The 18646-nt window shown below is 42.4% G+C and overlaps 1 protein-coding gene across 2 annotated transcripts in view; it reads right to left on the bottom strand.

The window, feature by feature from the left end:
* Positions 1 to 12800: 12800 nt before the first annotated feature.
* The window catches only part of grin2aa (glutamate receptor, ionotropic, N-methyl D-aspartate 2A, a), a 92077-nt gene continuing 86231 nt past the window's right edge, over positions 12801 to 18646 (bottom strand). Inside the window, exon 14 of one of the 2 annotated variants that reach the window (XM_053850662.1) lies at positions 12801 to 18587. In XM_053850662.1, the coding sequence (XP_053706637.1) occupies positions 16641 to 18587 (1947 nt within the window). In that variant the 3' untranslated portion in view covers positions 12801 to 16640. The remainder of the gene's footprint in view (positions 18588 to 18646) is intronic. The other variant, XM_053850663.1, reaches the window with a different exon arrangement.

Raw genomic sequence — 18646 nt, 5'->3', positions numbered from 1 at the left:
TAAACCCCATTAAAATGAATTACTTTTTACTGAGGTTTTAACCCTCTAAACCACGTGAGAACAGGCCAAAAATGTCCTCACAAGAAGGTGGCTTGTCAAGACTTGGTACCTACAAGTATGGCAAAACATGACCACTCGCACACAAAACATGAGCAGTGAACAAGAAATAGTGCTCCTGAAGGGGCTTTGAGCAATGAAGGGGTCAGATCATATTTGTCATATTTGAGGTTTTGCTTTTGAATACTCAGTCATACAAAGACTTTTGAATTTCACATGTACCAGTGTCAAACTCAAGGTTACAGAAAATGTCTCCAGATGGAGCTAGAAATACTCATGGTTAGGTTGAATAAAAAAAGATGTGAACAGGGTACACTCAGGCTGAAGTGAACGTCCTGCTGTGCCCTTTCTGAAAGCAGCAAATAGATTGTACACATTGACAAAAGTTTGTGCATGAAGAAGGAAGAAAAGGACAATGACTTATCTGTTATGATTCATTTTGGTCAATGCCGCCTTGTATCAATGCTCTATTGAGACACACTGGAGGAGAAACTTTTGTACTTTCCATATCCCAACTATCCCATGATTTATGAGGACGAGCGCTTCCCCATCACTAAATCATCATGTCTGCGGGTAAAAAGGAAGCAGACAGTTCCCAAAGTAGAGACAGCGCATCAGCGAGTCCAGAGAGGTTGTAAGTGTCACATCAGCGAAGATCTTGGCCCTAAATCAAACATTCAGGTCTTGATCGTCCATTTTGTCTTTTCCAGCACAGTTTGTTTCCACAGATCCATCCCACCATCCAGACCATCTCCATGTCTGGAGTGACAGACTGTCTCCTTCAGACTTCTGCTTCAGCTGCTGTGCAGTCTCAGGAACACCGTCCTAAACATGGCTGTCAGGTTGAAGCTTTAAACTGTGAAGCCAGCACACCTGAAGTAACCACGTCTGACACCAAGACTTGAACTCCATGGATCCAGGTTTGTTAGATAAATCTCACGTGTCCCCAGTGATTCTGCTCATGACGCTCAACACTTTTAAGTTGGAGCAAGATCTTTGAGATAGTCAAGGGCAGTGCCTTCATGTTTCCAGAGCAACACACTCCACCTTGTATCATGGCTACATTTAAAACTCCATATCTTGGTTTATGATTTAATTTGATGTTCACCAATCATTTTCATACAGATACTATCGGAGTGTAACTAGATCAGAGTCAAAACCTGTGGATTGGTCTCATGGTTTAGCCTCTCATTCAAAGGTGTGTGGATCAGATAGCTAAAACCAAAACTATTCAATAAATTAAAAGCTTATAGAATATGAATGTAAGGTGAAACAAAGTGTTGATTCATGTCTTTGACATTTTCTTTTTTTTTTCTTTCCTTTTTTTTGGATGATGTTACTGTTTCATTGGGACACTAACCTTTTCATGGGCCCAATTCTTTACATGTATTTCTATGTCCTACCGGTGCTTTTATTAATTTAGTAATGTTTTTGTTTCATTTCTTTGTGGTCAAAATCATTTAGAATATATTTCTTCAGTGCAGTATATAAGTTCTTGGTACTGTAGATTGTGTGGCAGCTATATGAGGAAACATGGTTAATGTGTATTTGAATGTATAGGACACAATGATAATAATAATAATAGCACAATAGTCTTCTGGAATAACTTTCCTGTCCTGCGGCTACTTCCCACTCACTTTAAAAAAAACCTGAAAATAATGCAACACTTTTAAGAGGCAAGCTAGTGAATTTAATTGGGACAGATGGGTGTTTTCATATCTCTTGGAAATAAATTGGGTCACATCTGTTCGTCTTCATCTTTTAGAGACTCAAAGGTTTTCACTGCTGTTTGTTTTGCCCTGTGTCCGTTCGCAGAGTTCAGACCTCACAATTCTTCAGAGTCTTAAGAATTACGACAGTAATAGTGTTAAATCACATTTTGGTCCGTAGGAAGTTAAAGACGGGACTGAAATTTGTTTGAAACCGAAATAAAATGTAAAAAGTTCTGATCTGCTTAAGAATAGTAAATATGGTGCCATTTCTTCAGATAAGTGCAAGCTCAATGTTTAGTTATAAACATATATATATATATATATATATATATATATATATATATATATATACACACACACACACACAATGGACATGACAATGGATACGTTGGTGTGAGTGTGTCCTCACACCTAGAAAAATGTTTCTCTGTACTTCCCCTCATCATCTCCTCCTTCTTTCCTTTCAAGTATCTCCTGTCATGTTCCCTCTCTTCCATTCCCATCTCTACATCTCGCTCCTCCTCTCTCCAAACATGACCCAGTTTCTAGAAACAGCAAACGCAGACATCTGGGCTTCAGCTCACGTGCAGCAGAAGGCCTGGTGCTCCTGCTGGGTAAGAGGAAAGAAGAAAGCATGGTACCAGAAGTAGAACAGGGGCGATTGCGGGGTGAGGGGGAATGAATGGTGAGATGAAATGATTGGAAGAAGAGGGGAGAGGAATAAAAAGGAGATTTATAGGACAAGAGTGAGGCTTTGAGGTTGTCAAAAGTGCAGTGGGAGTCGCTGAGAGTTGACTCAAACATGAAGGACAGTAAGTAGGTTTTGAGCCACCAACATGGACAACAAAGGGGGACTGTAAACTCTGTAAACCCAAGATAACCCCATGTACTGTAGATGCAGATCAGCCCTTGCTGCAACTAAGAGGAACACTTCTCAGCCCTTTATCGCAGCAGGAACATTTCTGGACAGCTATGCTGCAGTTTAACACAGCCTTCCTTCGTGTGCTCTCACAGACCCTAGATGTCAGTGTATCTGACTGGCAGGGACCAGCCGCAGGATGGACACTTGCTGGACATGGTCACTCTGTGTAAACAGAACATCAAATCCAGACTGAGGCTGGAGTTCTGTTTCCACAGGGCCACCGGGAACACTGAGGTGTTCTGCAACAACTATGCACAACGTCAGAAGGAAACATGCACAGTGGCTTCCTTCAATGAATATTGCACTTGTCACATTACCTGAGAAAGTCTGAAACCCATTTGAGAATAATGCATTTTTTAAAAGTCTAATAGGCTCTAAAGGACAGCAGCACATCAGTCCAGTATTAGCTTCTCTGGCTCCTGCTCCACATTAGAATTGACATCAAGACTTTTCTGATAACTTTTAAAGTGCGTCTTGGCCCAGCTCCCGACTATATTGCACTTCTGCAATATAGTCGGGAGCCAGCCAGGACCCTCAGATCCTCAGATGGGTCTCCCCTAGTTGTCCCCAAGTCCCACAATAATGACCCATGGTCTAATGGCACCACTGGGAGTAATCTGATTTAGTCACTCGATTTTAAATTCTGAACTCCCAGATAATATACTCCCACAAAAAGAAAAAATACAGCCTTAGCGTTCTAAAGGTTTTGCGTGACTCCAATTTCAGAGATTGTAACTATTCCATTTCAACAAGGCAGAGAAACAATATTAAAAACATCCTTTGACCTACTTTGCAGCAGAGCCCAGCTGAGCCAACTGAACATATCCTGACAACAGCCTTCGCTTGACTAAACTGGCTTCAAGTGCAGCAAAAGAGAAGCGACGGTTACGAGACAGAATAAAAAGGTCGAACTAAGGGGTAGGTCGAACGGTTCATAAGGCAAGTGGGCGCTCAGAATCTTACTAACAGGTAATGACAGATGTGTTATGAAGCACACAGAGTGATACCTCCTGTCGATGCATGACACTTTTCCACAGACAGTTTTGTCTGCTTTGGATGAAATGGTGACAGAAGAACAGTGTTTTTCAGTGTCATGTCACAGACGAAAAAGGACGGTTGTGATCTTGTTGCGCCGAACAACAAACATAAGCCTCTGTGGCTTATTTAGATTAGGGAACACATAGTAGCACATCTATATGTGTATAAGCTACACATTCATCATAGTGGTGCCATGGTATATTTTACCCAGGAATGGTCACCTTCACTCTAAACAGAACCATAGTGACTGATTATTAATAGTAAATGAGCGAGTAATTGGCTTATTAATAGTTAATCAATCTGAAGTGTTACCTGCATTTCATATTCCTGTCTGCACAGCTGTTGGTTCAAAAACAGCTGTCAGCAAAACAGAGCACTGATGATGATGGATCAGACCAACTTTGGTCCATTATCATGAGACTGAAAGATATTTTGAGCAAGTCTCAGTAATAATAACTGCATTTGCTCCGGGTCAGAGTTGGGTTTTATCAGATGCAGGCTGTCCACATTAGTTTTCAAATGTGCCCTCAAACGCGGGTCAGAGTCAGCAAGTAACACACAATTTCAGTCTGATCTGAACTAAACTTCAGTCCTTTATTTCATGCATTACAGTCATTTGTTATTGATGACACTGCAGTACTTTGCTGTTCTTGTGCACTGACGTCATGAGTAGGACAGCGACAGTCAGTCTCTTCTTCTCTGCCATGATTTAAAGCAACACTTCAAGAGAAAAGCTCTTTGGAGACTGTACGTATAATGCTCAGCATTATTATCAATGAATTACTTTTGCAGTTTTTGTTCTTAAACAAGAGCAATTCATGAGCGATTTGACAAACTTTTCCATTCTCCATTTTCCAGACTCCTTTTCATTTATCATTGCATTGACTTTCTAGTTTGGCTCCATGTGTTAGTGATGTTCGATTCCACTGATCTCCTTTCCGATCCCATACTGAGTAATATTCAGGCTGGTATCGGCGATACCAATACTGATACCGATACCGATACCAATACTGATACCGATACCTATGTGTATGTAACTACACCTATTCATAGCTTCCTTAAGAATACAAGGATGAGTAAACAGTTTTATATTTATTGTCTCTAAAAAAAGTCATTAAAATAAATTATTCTTTAATTACTTGTGAACATTATTTATGATTTTTTTAAATTCCCAGGTATCTCACTGAAAAACAAATAATGGGACTACTCAGCACTGAATATATACTGGCAACAACAAACTGAAATTGCTAGTGAAATATTTAAACAAATAAAGTCACAATAATTGCACTGTTACATTAATATAAATTATTAATTCACACACTATATAATTATTAATTTCAGTTTGATTTCAAATAATAATACAATATTTGGTAGCTAAACTTATGTTTTATTCATCGTTTCTAGTACAATTTTCACCAAGGCTGTTTTATTGTCATTGCACTGTATAATTTAAAAGCTCTACTTTAAATGGTGAACTACCTGGGAATCCTTCCATGAATTTATCTAGGCTAAAGTTAGGATGGGTGAGATTATTTCAGTGATTATTTCAGCGATACTCATACTTTTACTCTATTATTTACTGAGGCGGACGCTGAACACTCCTCCTCCCTCGACCTCATCGATGCAAAGTACTGAACTGCGTGGTTTAACCTCAAGTGTTTCACCATGCTTGTTGTGTTGCCACACATGGCATCTTAGTTGTTTGTGGCACTGAAGTAGCTCCACACACAAGCTCTGCTGACGGTCTGCCATTCTGGAGCACTGATCACGGTAGAGTCTTGACTGTGACTGGTGCGGAGGAGCGTACTTCGGCTGCACTTATACATAACGGACAGAAGAAAAGTAGTTCCCACTAACCGCGTGTCCAGACCGGATCTTTTCATCGTGTTCCTGTTAAGGACATTCATTACCTCAAATTACTTAAGTAAGTATCGATATTTTGGTCTGAGAATCGATTTTATTAAATCAAGAGCTAGTATCGTAGGTATCGATATTTCAGGATCAAGACGCACATCACTACCGTGTATCTCCATGCAGTGGATCAGCCTGGTCAACACAGTTGTATTCAACTGTCTATGATCTTGAACTTCACACTGAACGGGGAACTGCAGCAGAGAACTGAGCCACTTACTTGGCAGTCAGAAAGGTACATAGAACACAGAACAAATCAGCTCGGAGCCCGGATGCTCCAGCGAGCGAGTGTGTGACGGAGGCATCATTTACCCATCACTTCTGATCAGCAGCAGTGTGCAATACATATGAGATCATATCCAGGAATTATTAGATTGACAAGGGTGCGCAGACTCGACATTATCTCTCTCCGTAAGCATGTGTAGAATCCCATATTCAGGTATCTTGGGTTACACAAGGTGCCCTTGGCGGATTAATCATCTCCACCACAGCGATGTGTGTAGTTATCTCTCAGACTCCATCTGTTCTCTATAGGCCGGCGATCATCCATCTCCCCCATTACCTGTCAGTCACCCTCTCTCCTGTTGACATCTCTCTTTTGTCAGTGTTTGGGCAATAGCTGCACAGTTGTTGCAGAGTCAGGATACACGATGCCAACTTAACTACCAGCCTTTATAGGATCACAGGTGTCCAGCGGCGAAGCGTCACAGAAGCATGGGAGCAGTCGATACCTTCACCGAGCTCTGCCGAGCGTTTCACAACTCAGCAACAACATGGAGCAAAGGTCTTGACATTTGAGCCCTCACACTTAAGTTTTGTTTCATCACCGAATGAGGCCGCACTGCAGCGACACAGATTAAAAATAGAGATTCAAGAAGACAAAAAAGTGCTTATTTCACTGTAAAGCGTGACTCAATAAAAAGTCAGCAGAAGAAATGTAAATCACAAGTACGGAGAGGAAATGGCGATATTCAACAGCACCACTGATGTCAGACAAGACGAAAAGATGGGTGAATGGTTTTCTAGGAAAAACTTAATGGGACATTTTCACACGATATATTCATGCATTCAGCATCTTCAAAAAATTAAAAACGTTGGTGTGATGTTCAAAGGACAAGGTATTGGGTGTTCGCAGACTTGAAGGTCCATCTTTCATCTTCTTGGATGATGATCAGGGTCACATGCATTAATCCTATTGTCATCTCACGTGTTCTAATCAATAAATTCATCTGCAGCCCCTTCACTGTCTTTCCACCCCATCGCAATCCCCCACTACGCCTTGCTGCCTAAAAATTGCATTTGATTCTGGTGAAATATTCATATCTCAGTCATACTGCTAGAGCCATGAATCATACATCTGAAAAAACGGGTGGAGTTGGAGAGGGAGAGAAGGAGACAAGGGAAAGAGATGGAACTAGAGGAGGGGCGGAGAGGAAAGTGAGGGTCAAAAGAAGATACGTCGCTTGGTTGTGTCTTCAAATGTCTCAAGAAGAAAACTGATCAGCAGACACACAGTTGGACTCTTCGTCTGGAATGAACAAACGCAGGAACGTCCGATAAACTGGACTTTGGTTTTGACATTGTGATAGAATTCTCTTGATCACTGAAGATGACTCAAGCATGCATTCGACATACCTTTTCATGACAAAAGGGTTAGCGTTACCACTGCAATTGACTGACTAAGCTAGCAAGAGTAAAAAGAAACAAACGGATCTGAAGCAGTGATGTGTTATGGGTGGTAAGGAACTGAGACACCTGCCAGTGTCATGTCACTTTTTTAAGTGCTACGGGAGGCTACGTGTTATGGCTATCAGTCACCATTATTAAGAAGAAATGAAAGTTTTTAGAAAACATTACATTATTATTATTTACTGGAAATCACTACTAGTGTGAAAAGTAGGAGGTAGCATCTTTCGTTTCCACAGCAAATTTGTTGCTGATAAAAAATGTAGCGCCAGAGCAAAGTGACAGCAGCAAGTATCCCTCAAGTGTTTGCTTTTCTCATGTGGGAGGAGAGAAGACCAGGTGAATCTGGGTCAGCCCTACGCTCCACTCAACCTTGCGAGGGGTGATTATCTCTAACCCTCGCACACAGAGCTAGTGTCTGTGTATTTCTCCTCCTTGCTTATGAGCGGTGACATACGGTAGCCAGCAGCTATGTACTTACCCTGCCCTCCATCTAATGTGGAAGCTATGGCAGATCAGAGACCACGCCGGCTAACAGGCATACATTTGCAAACATTAGGTAAACACTGGGTAAAGGGCAAAACCATTCTATCTTACCAGTGTTTACGGTGAGCAGCTATAGCCGCGCATCATCTGCGGCCTCGCCGGCAGCACTCTATCCTGTCGAGAGACATTCTCTGTCGCTACTCTGAGGCAAAATAAATAAATGTGTTCACGTGAAAAGTTGAATAAAATTTATTCAAATGTATTGCAGTGATGGCTCTTTCAACAAGAGGTTGTTGTGGTCCTTCTAAGGTTGCTGTATTCCACCGCTACCATTGTTGAGTTTCTCTTCTGTCTCATGTTTGAGCATGCAGTCGTGATTCTAGCATATTTCCACTTCACTCACACCTTCAGCGATATCATACTTAGTTCTTCCTAAATGAATACGCCTCATCAATATATTGTCATGTACATTAAATGGCTTGTTCATATTATGACTTTCCCCCCCTAAATTAAAGCAAGCAACGGCACTGTGGGAGTCAGACTGTTGGGATGAAGGGAGCTGCATGTTGCCCAGCCATGCTTCAACCCATTCATCATGGCAGCTGTCACTACAGCCCAATAGGCTTCCTGTTTCCGTCACGGATCTCCTTTTCTCCATTTCAACATACCTGCACCATCCACTTCATCTCTCTCAAGTTCTCGTATTTACTTCCTTTCTTTGTTGGATTCACAAGTACACATTTTATTCAGCTGGAAACTTTCACGGCTGGTCAAAGCACATGCTGTTATCTTGACTTCACGGTGAGACATGGTTCAATTCCAAAAATGAGGAGACTGCAAGTTAGAATTTAACAGGGAGTGAAGATTTATCTGTGCGTTTGCTGGTGATCAATACAGCCCATTTATTCTGCACCAGCACCCAGGATCATCTATAACATAAGTGCTGACCATCCTTTTCCAATGCTCCAATACAATAAAGAAAAGGACCTTGTGTATGTTTCTAATTCCACAACTTTATCTCACCCTGTTTCTGCCTGGAGAGTCTGTAACTATTTAGTGAGCGGGTGACCTCATGAGACTGAAGCTCACGGACACAACCTGCAGGGAAGGAACAACCAAGTCTAATCTGCCACAGTCATTCTAAATTCACTTATCCACTAAGATGATTTAGAACAATTTTGTACGAATTAAACACTTGTTTTCATGTTGTAAAGCAGCTAAGTGTCATGCGTTTTTGATCCCCAGCGCATTTTCTGATTCTTGGCAGTAAAACATGTCGACTCAGAAGGAATCTGTTCATTTCACAATCAAAAAAAAGGTCAGAGGTGAGCACAAGTGACAGAACAGCACCTCCAGGAGTGTGAAATTCAATGTTTTGACCAAGACGTTTTCAGCCTCGGGTGTGGGATCGTGACATTTGCATGTAAATGTTATGTTTCTAAGAAGTGAGCGATGGCACAAGAATGGCGGTGATGTTTGTGCACGTTGCACGGATTGATATCGACTTGACAGTATTACTAAATGGGCGCACGCATGCATGCGCGCTCACACACACACACACAAGATTGCTATTAAGTTTCAAGCATTAAAGGTTTGGGGTGCACTGTACTTTCTGTAATATGGAATAGTATATTGGTTTCAACAAAAATAATTAACTATACAAAATGAATTTGGAACCGTCGCCTAACTGTCTCAGCGTATTCCTGCTGTATTGGGCAGGAGGCAGGGGCCTCTGTGCACTGTTCAACAGGACTTCACAGGGCACAATCCAACAGAGAGCCACTCACATTTGTAACCATTGGAAGCTTCATCGTAATTGTTTTAGCACGTCCATCTGTATACTGTAGTGTCCTCAGGCATATGAATGTGTCCCATATCAATGTGTGAGATCGAACAATGCTTTCTGTAAAGCACGGCAGCAAAGGCCAGCAGATGCTGATTTTTTTTCATTCAATGTCTGATACTGCAGCACGTATTGTGGATATAAAGTGGTACCTTGGTTCTCGACCACAATCCGTTCGAGAAGCAAGTTGTTCGAAATCTGAATGGATTTTTCTCATGACATGAATGGAAAAAAAACAATGCGTTCCAAGCCTTAAAATAGTCTTTTGTAGGAGTGAATGTAGAGTGTCTGCTGCAGGTGCGCTGTTCCTCTATGTGTGTGGCCGCTGCATGTGGGAGGGGTTGCCGAGTGAGTGACGTCTCTCCAGAAGGGAAGAGGTGCCCGGTGCATGTCCAGCTCTGAATGTGTGCTTCTGTGCAGTTTGGCTGTGACAAAGTCATAAACCAAGTCACGCTCTGTCCCAGACTCACCTCATCCCTGTCCCAGCTCCAGCTGACAACAGGACATCAAACCCTGGAGTGTGTGCTCCAGCCTCGGAGGTGTAGAGAGCGAGCACCTCCCCTGTGACACTCTACCACGGTCCAGTGCGGAGACAGGAAAGGTTTTACACCTCAATATGAAAAAAAAACAGTCAGTAAATGTAGCTAATGGGACACATCTGCTTAATACAGGCTGATATGTGTAAAAGTTATGAAAAAAAAAACCAAAAACAAAATAACTGTCACATGAGGTGGAGGAAACAAAAAGGAAACAAAGCACAATTGTCCCTATACCATCATAGAGGCTTCAAAGTGGCCCACAAAGAAACAGATGCCACTCTACATACAGTATGGATGTTGCACGTTTTTGCTGCTTGTGCCTGTCGGCTCTGCTCTCCCTTTTCAGTCCCAGCAAAGAGGAAAAAAAAACTCATTATTTTTAATGGTGAGCGATGCTCCATTGTACGTGGAGGATCGACAATACATGCAACCACTGTGGCTTCAAAAACATGCACTCAGTTTGGCTTCTACAAGTTTTATCTCACACTCCGCAGAGAAAGTGGAACAGATAGCAAAGCATCAGTGTGCCGCTCAAGGACAAGCAACAGAGGGAAGGAGACACTTCCACTTGTTTATTTGATGGCGCTAACAGAGAGGGGTGTCATCCATGTTGGTAACATGTTCAGTCTGTAACTTTCATCGTAGCATGAAATATACTTGGCAGGGCAACTGTTCCAGGGCACTGTCCCCGGTTTCAGCCCTCGGTCGCCTTTTCTTATGTAACAGAGCGACTTACATAACAAGACAATCTCAAATTATTTCCCCCAAAAATATGTCAACTAAGCCTGTGATGTGGAAGGAATGCAGCCAATAAAGACGCGACAGAGAAACAATGAATCAGAGGGGAACATTTTGACATTTTCTGAATTGGTGACAATAAAAATCTTTCTCGTTTTTAATCATGAGAGGTAAATCTCTCTCCAGTCAGCAGCTGTCCGTCTCTTCATAGGTCCGGCCGGAATACACGACTTGAGTTCCATGAGCAACGAACTTCTGTCATGTTTCTTGCTGGATTTTTCTGTAAAAAACACGGTGAATGCCGCCACGTTCAGATCCATGATGCGTTTTCAGTTTGTTTGGATGTTTCCACTTTATTTCAATATGTTTTATCCTGGACATCATTTTTGAAAACGTATCATTTTTCTGCTGGCGTGGTCGCTCTCATTTAAGCCATGTTGGTGCAGCACGCTCCATTCAACGTAGTGGAAACCCTGCCCTCCACCCACAGCTGTGAAGCAATACTTCTACCTCTTGTTTGACTCTTTGGAAGTCTGCAGTCTGAGCCTCTCCCTTACAGCTTCTGTGGGTTACCAGTTCAGTAAGTAATGCCTCACATTTTAATACATATTAAAATAATACATAAAATAATACATATTAAAATTCATTAATACCAAGTTAAACAATGTTGAAATTTAGAATATGGCTGCTTTGCTCAGCTCTATTTTACTGTAGTAACACAAACATCAAAAACAGCTGATGCGCTGTTCTGGTTTCCACTGACCACAAATATCAGCTTAGTCAGTTACTATAAACTCAGCCCACATGTGCCACATTGGCAAAATGTTCTTGCTGGGTTTCAACATATTTGTTTAGATGAACTGTGATGTCACACAGAGTGAGACTCGTTGTATGTGGCTCAACTCTACCTCCCTCAGTTCATATATTTGTTATTCTTCTTGTCGTGGACATCAAAAAGTTGACAGTTTGAATAATCCAATAGGAGTTTTTTGGTGCTTTAGTACGTGGAAAGCTCTAGTATTCACTACAGGATGATGGATTCAAAGAGTCTAACAGGCACATTCAATTCTGATCCTGGACCAGTCCCTGAAAAAGCTCTGTGATAGGTCATGTCTGAGAAGCCGGCCAACTGTGAAATGTTGGCTGCATGAGCTCGCTCCTGCTGCAGTCGCTCCCCTCTTGAAAAACAAACTTCATCCATAGTCTGTAATAACCTGCAGCAGGAAAGGCACGTGATCCTCTCACTCACAGCTGAAATGATTCAGAAATTGATGAGTGTCATTCTTTCACACTTGATAACATTTGGTGCCATCAAACCGGTGACAACAGCAGCAAGGTTTTTGCACATACTTTATCAGTCTCAGTCAATCACTTGTCAGAGTGGAAATAGATTTTCTGGCGGCAACTGATTTGTGCTTCTAAAAAGAGCCTCAATATTCTCTATTGGTCATGGTGTTAAAAGCTGTGCTCAGGTATAAAAGCGAGATACAGTCATGAAAATGCTCAAATGAAGTTTGTAAACTGTCTCAAAGCATCCAAGTCTCCGAGGTCATGTTTGTTCAAAATGTGTGTTTAATCTCCAACACTATAACACTTCTCTGCGTGACCCTTTTCTTCAGGGGTTGCGACAGCAAGTGAGCCTCCATCATTTGGACATTTGAAATGTGATCACAGAATCATACAGCGTCAAACTCGTAAAAAAAACATTTGTAATCGTAAAAATACGTTTCAAATCGGAAAACTTTTGAATTCATAAATACAATTTTAAACCGGAAAAAAAAGTTTTTCATATTATTAACTATTAATTTTCACGCTGTATTGAAACTTTTTTAAATACTATGTAAAACTTTTTTCATATTCAAACCTTTAAACAGGGCATCAAAACATAATTTTTCGGAATGATTTTTTTTTTTTCGAATTCAATTCAATCCATAGTGGATTCTAAACTTATTGTTTCAACTTGTTGCTAATGTTCTACCTAGTTCAGTCAAGGAACACATGGCGCGAAGCTCCACTAACAATTGGTGGGAAATCATTCTAGACATGGAAATCTGGCAGCTTCATGGATATTGACTCGCCGTGATGACTCGCGTTTTATGTCCTCAGGTGTTGGACGTTTTAGCATTGGATTGCACAACAATGACTTGTGGAAATTCACTTGAATGAAATGCAGGTCAAGCCATTAAAGTGACCTCAGAAGGGGAAGGTATTCTCGACACTCATATTGGACCGATGTGTCCCTTTCATTTTCGTTACCTTACTTAGCATTATGACTATGAGCTATTATGGTTGAGCTTGTGTCAGCATCCACTTGTGTGAGCACAAGATTCAACCAGAAGAATTGGTGGTTTACCACGCTGGAATCTCTATTCCACCTTCTTAGTCATTCAGGCTTCTATTGTTGAAGTATGGTGCGTATTCAGAGTGTTATCTCAATTCCTCGACTCTTGTGTAACACAACAAAGATGAAGGCATCTTTTTCGGTCCTTCACGGTTGCTGATGGGAAAATCAATTTAGTCATTCACCTAAGCACAGAAAAGAGTATCAACAACACATTCTATTGGATGATGGATCGACTGTGTCTGATGCACAAGTTTCGAGAAGTCAACACTGCAGCGGTCGTGAAGCCGTATAGGGGGTTTTAGCCGGATAACTTGCTGAAATGAATCTTGTAACTGCCCCAAAATGACACAGTGGCAGACGTGGATTCTAGAAATGTGGAAACAACAGAGAAGCTATGATTCCACTGCGAGCAAAGAGAACATCTGGGGAAGCTTCAGTGAGTCATGTTTTTGCAAACATCATCAGACATCAAGAACTGCACTTCGAACAGGACAGTAATCCTTGTGAATGGTGAAGTTTAATTCTAGTTGCTCTACAAGAAAGAAGAAAGAGAGAGAGAGAAAGAGAGAGAGAGAGAGAGACTGCGAGTTAGAGAAATAGTGCCACTGTACAGAAGAGCTTCTGTGAAATTCACACAAAAAATATTGTTTTGACTCTGCATCATTAATAATTCTCCTTGATGATGTATTCCAGTATGAATTTACAAGTGATGTATACAGGTGTCGTATTCTAAATATATTCAAAATAGTTCCGTAAAAGTCTTTGAGGACGTATTAGCTTAAAAAAAGCACTATTCTTACAGCAAACCATAAAGTAAGAAGTCTTGTATCTTTGGAGGGATAGCAGACTCAAAAGTAGAGGGTTGCTTCTTTCCATCTTCTTTTCAGTTGAAGTCCTGACTACAGGTGAAGGAGGGAAGAGAGAAGCACAGCTGGTGATACATTATATCTCACCTGCCATTGGAGGAAGAGCAAGGATGTCCCGCCTTGTCAATCCAAACCCTAACCTCTGACCTGCGACCCCATTGGGCAAAATGTGACTGATAAGGACCCATCAGCCAATGAGGAAGTTGTAGAAAGGGTCAGGTCCTTTTTCCTTCTCCCGCCCCCCAAAACAGCAGCAGCATCTTCATTGATTTCAACAGATATTTTTTTTTCTTCTTCTCTCAAATATGTATATACTCACACCTGGTTACAACGCATTAGTGATCATAACATCTTAACAGAATAACAAACAAAATAGAAACATAAAACATTAAAATTGTTACATCTGGGGTTGCATGCCATCACCTCATTATTCATCATTAAATGTAATTAAAATACATTTTTTTTTCATTAAAAAAGAGCAAGGATGTCATCACAAAGGTTGTGTGTATGAACAAAACCAAAAAGACAGCATCAGTCAGTCAAACATCTGGTCAAAGTAGATAGAACAAAACAAACTGTGAGGGTGCCATTTGATATTTTTACATGTGCATATTGTTCTCTTGTCAGCTCACACAAGCAGCATGTGGAGATAAATATGTCAATAATATTAATGAAAAAAGGAGGAGGTTTCTTCTCATCCATCTTTTGGGTGAGCTGATTCGGAAGCAGGGAGATGTTTGCTGCAGTATTACAAGAGTACAAAAGGTGATATGACTGCGGAGCCTCAATCGAAACACAGTGGCTACAAACTCGGAGTAAACAGATTCGAAGAGAGATTCCTGGGAAGCTTTTCGGTCGGCGACGTGGGGGAGCCCCACTTTTAACAACCCGCCACATCCGTCTGCAAGCATGAGTATGGGTTTTAAGCTGAACTGGAAGACCTTGGACTGGCGAAGGTGTTTTTTGTCTTTTCATTCATTTTCCTACAAAATTGTCCTCAAAATGCACAGAAACATCCTGAGGTATTGTATTGGAGGAAAGAAAATTGGCTTTTAGAATCCAATCTCTCACGGAAATCATAGATGTGAAGAGGTCGTTCTTCTTTTGACTGTACACTTCTGTACAGGTGGGAGGCAGCAAAGTGTGAGGGCATGCATGAAGGTGTCTCTCGAAAACATAACAAAAGAACGCATCAGAGCTCAGGCTTTCCCATACAAGATCACTCCACATCCCGATGAGGAAAGATGATTGTTAAACACAAAACCTCGCAGCATAAGCAGCTGGGATCCATCCATTATTGTCAACAACGTTACCAAGTGAACAAACAGTCTCGAAAGTACCCTGATTGATTGCGGATCAGCAAGTTCTCTTCTCTTCAATTTGACTGCTCTGGTTGGTAGCTCTGCTGCAACCACAGATTCAGCACAAGCATGTTGCTAGACAAGGCCGGGAAGGAAGAGGGCAGGACTGTTTGGATGAACAATTACCCTGTTTCTCATGGGCGTCTCTCACCTCTCACATCAGTTGATTCCTGGATGCAGAAGCCACTTCAGCATCACTGGATTCTTAAGGTTCTTACAAGCGTCTAACAGGATGCCAGATTTAAGTCTTTTCAGCAGAGAAGGTCATGCTAAAGTTAGAAAAAAGAAACTTTTGAAAGAAGACTAAAGAAAACTGTCTGATGGCTATTGTGCTGGTTAATATGCAAAATTTTCAGCCTACTTGAGTACAAATAAATCAATGAATAAAAATCAGATTCTTTTTTTTAAGTGCCACAGAAAAAAAGCAGTTATGTTGCTTCTGTTCCGGTCTGTCAACCCTTTCCATCAACACTGCCCACTTTGCTCTATTTGTATTCAGCATCAACCACGTCTTCAGTGCAGGGCACACTGCTATCACCTCTTCCTTCTCACTGTCTCTCCTCATGCAGTGCCAGGTGTCTCTGTGACCAGATTTGTCAGAGTAACAAGCAACAGACCGTTGGACTAGCTCACTGTGACGCCCTGCACTCTGGGGACACATCGATGCCTGGCTGCGACATCAAACATGCCCATCTGGTCACCCTGTCAGACCCCTTCTCCGCAACAACCATCCCCTAAAGCCTGACAGGAAAGGTGAAGGAGGAATGCAAAAAGACCCTCCATTCATTACTGCTTCTACTTGTACTTCAGTATAGCCCAACCTTGCAGTCGAATTACAAATCATTTCTGCCCAAGTCCATGTGTCCTTCCAAGTTCAGGGACCATGTCTCATCTTCGGTAAAAGTTTCCTTCCGAACACTAGGAAACATGAGTGCAGAGCATGAGACCAACTTGGTACATGGCAGATAGAGGACTGAAGTGGCGATATCATGGCAAATCAGAGGTGGGAGAAGTCATGTCGCACCAAAACACGTGCATGTTCTTTTGGGTTATGATGTCATATAAGGAAATGACAGTAGCTGATAAATTATAGTACAAACCCAGAGTGGAGTACGGTGGAAAAAAAACACATTTGATTTAAACATCTGACTCCAAACTGGGGATCTTCTTATACACCCGTCTATTGCTGAACTGGGCTGAGTTTAAGACGCCACGAGGGGCAGCGTAAGCACTAGTCTTATTGGCTGAGTAAGGCATTACATGCTCTTTATTATACATGTCATTGGCAATCCGTCCATCCCGTGAGCAGTAAGAGGTGGTTGACTTAACAGAAGAGCGGAGATTGTTTGCATCATTGCGTGTTTTGACTGCTGCGGATCCAAGAAGGGATGCCGGTGACGCAACCACCAGCTGTTTGTAAATATCAGAGGAGCTTCGCCCATGGACCAGTCTGCTGCTGGTGTCGTCCCTCAGCGAGTGACTGAGGAAAGGGTTGTCTGAGCCATGGGCCGGATACAAGGACTTGCTTCTTTTGCTCTCTTCCAAATTGTGGCTAAACGGTATGGATCTTGATCCGGTTCCAAAGAGTTTTCCAGAATAGGGACGCATGCCAAAGAGGTTCGCGTAGTGCGAATCAGATTTGGAGTCCAGGAAGCGATCCTTCTCCTTGAGACTGACACTGCGAGCTGGTCGGCCCAGGTCTGCATCTTTGGGCTTTTCGAGCATTATGTTGTCAAATGAGTGCTGACGACTGAGCCTCAGGCGGTTTCTCTTCTGAACATGTGGGCCATCTGTCTGAGGCCAATAAAGCCCAAACATCTCATCCGGCTGTTGTTGTTGGTGGAGGGTAGGACTCACCAAAGGATCTGCAAGAAGTTGGTCTTCGCTAATGTCATACAAGTTGGCTGTGTGGAGGCACGCCTCGCATCGATTGTAGGGCGAGCGCGTCGCAGAGGATGAGGCTGGAACAGCGGTGTTGTACGACCCCGTGGGTGGGTAACTAGAGGACACTTTCGACAGGCAGGATCGGCAGTGTGTCTGTTTGTATCGGTCAATGGATTCATGCGGGGAGAGGTTTTTATCCTTCATGTTATAGTGTTTGGAGTAATTTGGCTCTGCCAGGAGATCTGAGTCAGTGTGATGCAGCGGGGAAGAGTTGAGGTGAATGATGGGCTGTTCACATTTTCTATAGTTGTCACTGTGGTCAGAATATAATTCCGGGTAATCTAAATCATCGGCTGCGAGTCCACGGCTCTCGCGATAGTGCATGGGGTCTGAATGCAGGCTCATTTCACGGTCAGAGTCGATGGTGAAGATTTTCTCCCCCCCTCTCCCGCTCTGGTTGGTTCCGCCAGTGACCTGTTTAGTCTTCAAGTAGGACAACTCTACTTCACTGCAGTCTCTTGGGTATTTAGACGTCACTGATCTTTTTTTTAAGTTGTCCTTGGCTTTCAAGTGCTTGTTGTTTTCAGGGTCCTTGTAAGAGGCCGCCCTGCTGGAGCAGTCAGAGATGTCAGAGTGCGCCGTGTCCTCCGGAAGGTAACGCTGTGTCTTCATGGACAATCTGGGGTCTGGCATTAGCATATCGGGCATGGGAGCAGGCCCTGGGGGAACTGAACGCAATGTATCAACTGACTTCTTCCACAGCGTCCGAGGGATTTTGGCATTACCCTGGACAGAATCGGCACTCACTGCCACTTCCACTGAGTTAGGGTTGGCATCATTCAAGGTGAGAGGATGTTGGCCTCCTTGGAAGATGTAGTTGTTGAGGTGGTCTTTGTGGCGGTTTGCAAGGTAAGCCTGCAGCTCTCCAGTGTCTCCATAGAGCAGATCTTTGGGTGCATAGCTTCGGTTATCTGCATAAATGAAGTTGCCCTTTTCTGCCATCATGTCCATGATCATCGGCCCAGCTGAGTGCATGAACTCACGTTTCGGGGAGTTCATGTGAGACCCTCCCAGGTTAGACATGTTGCTCATATGTTTAGCAGATTTGATGAGCTTCAGCATTTTGTCCTGTGGGCTGAAGTCCAAGTCTGTCTTTTTCTTCATGTCAATATGGACTCCATGAATGCAACTCCAGATACCCTGTATATGATGTCACAAATGTGCGAATCGAAATGATGAGCGGGAGGTGAGTAACACAC

This window comes from Synchiropus splendidus, chromosome 19 (genome assembly GCF_027744825.2).
Source record: "Synchiropus splendidus isolate RoL2022-P1 chromosome 19, RoL_Sspl_1.0, whole genome shotgun sequence".
NCBI classification, from domain to species: domain Eukaryota; kingdom Metazoa; phylum Chordata; class Actinopteri; order Syngnathiformes; family Callionymidae; genus Synchiropus; species Synchiropus splendidus.
The sequence above is the reverse complement of the archived record's forward strand: the minus strand, read 5'-3'. Positions and strand labels throughout refer to the sequence as shown.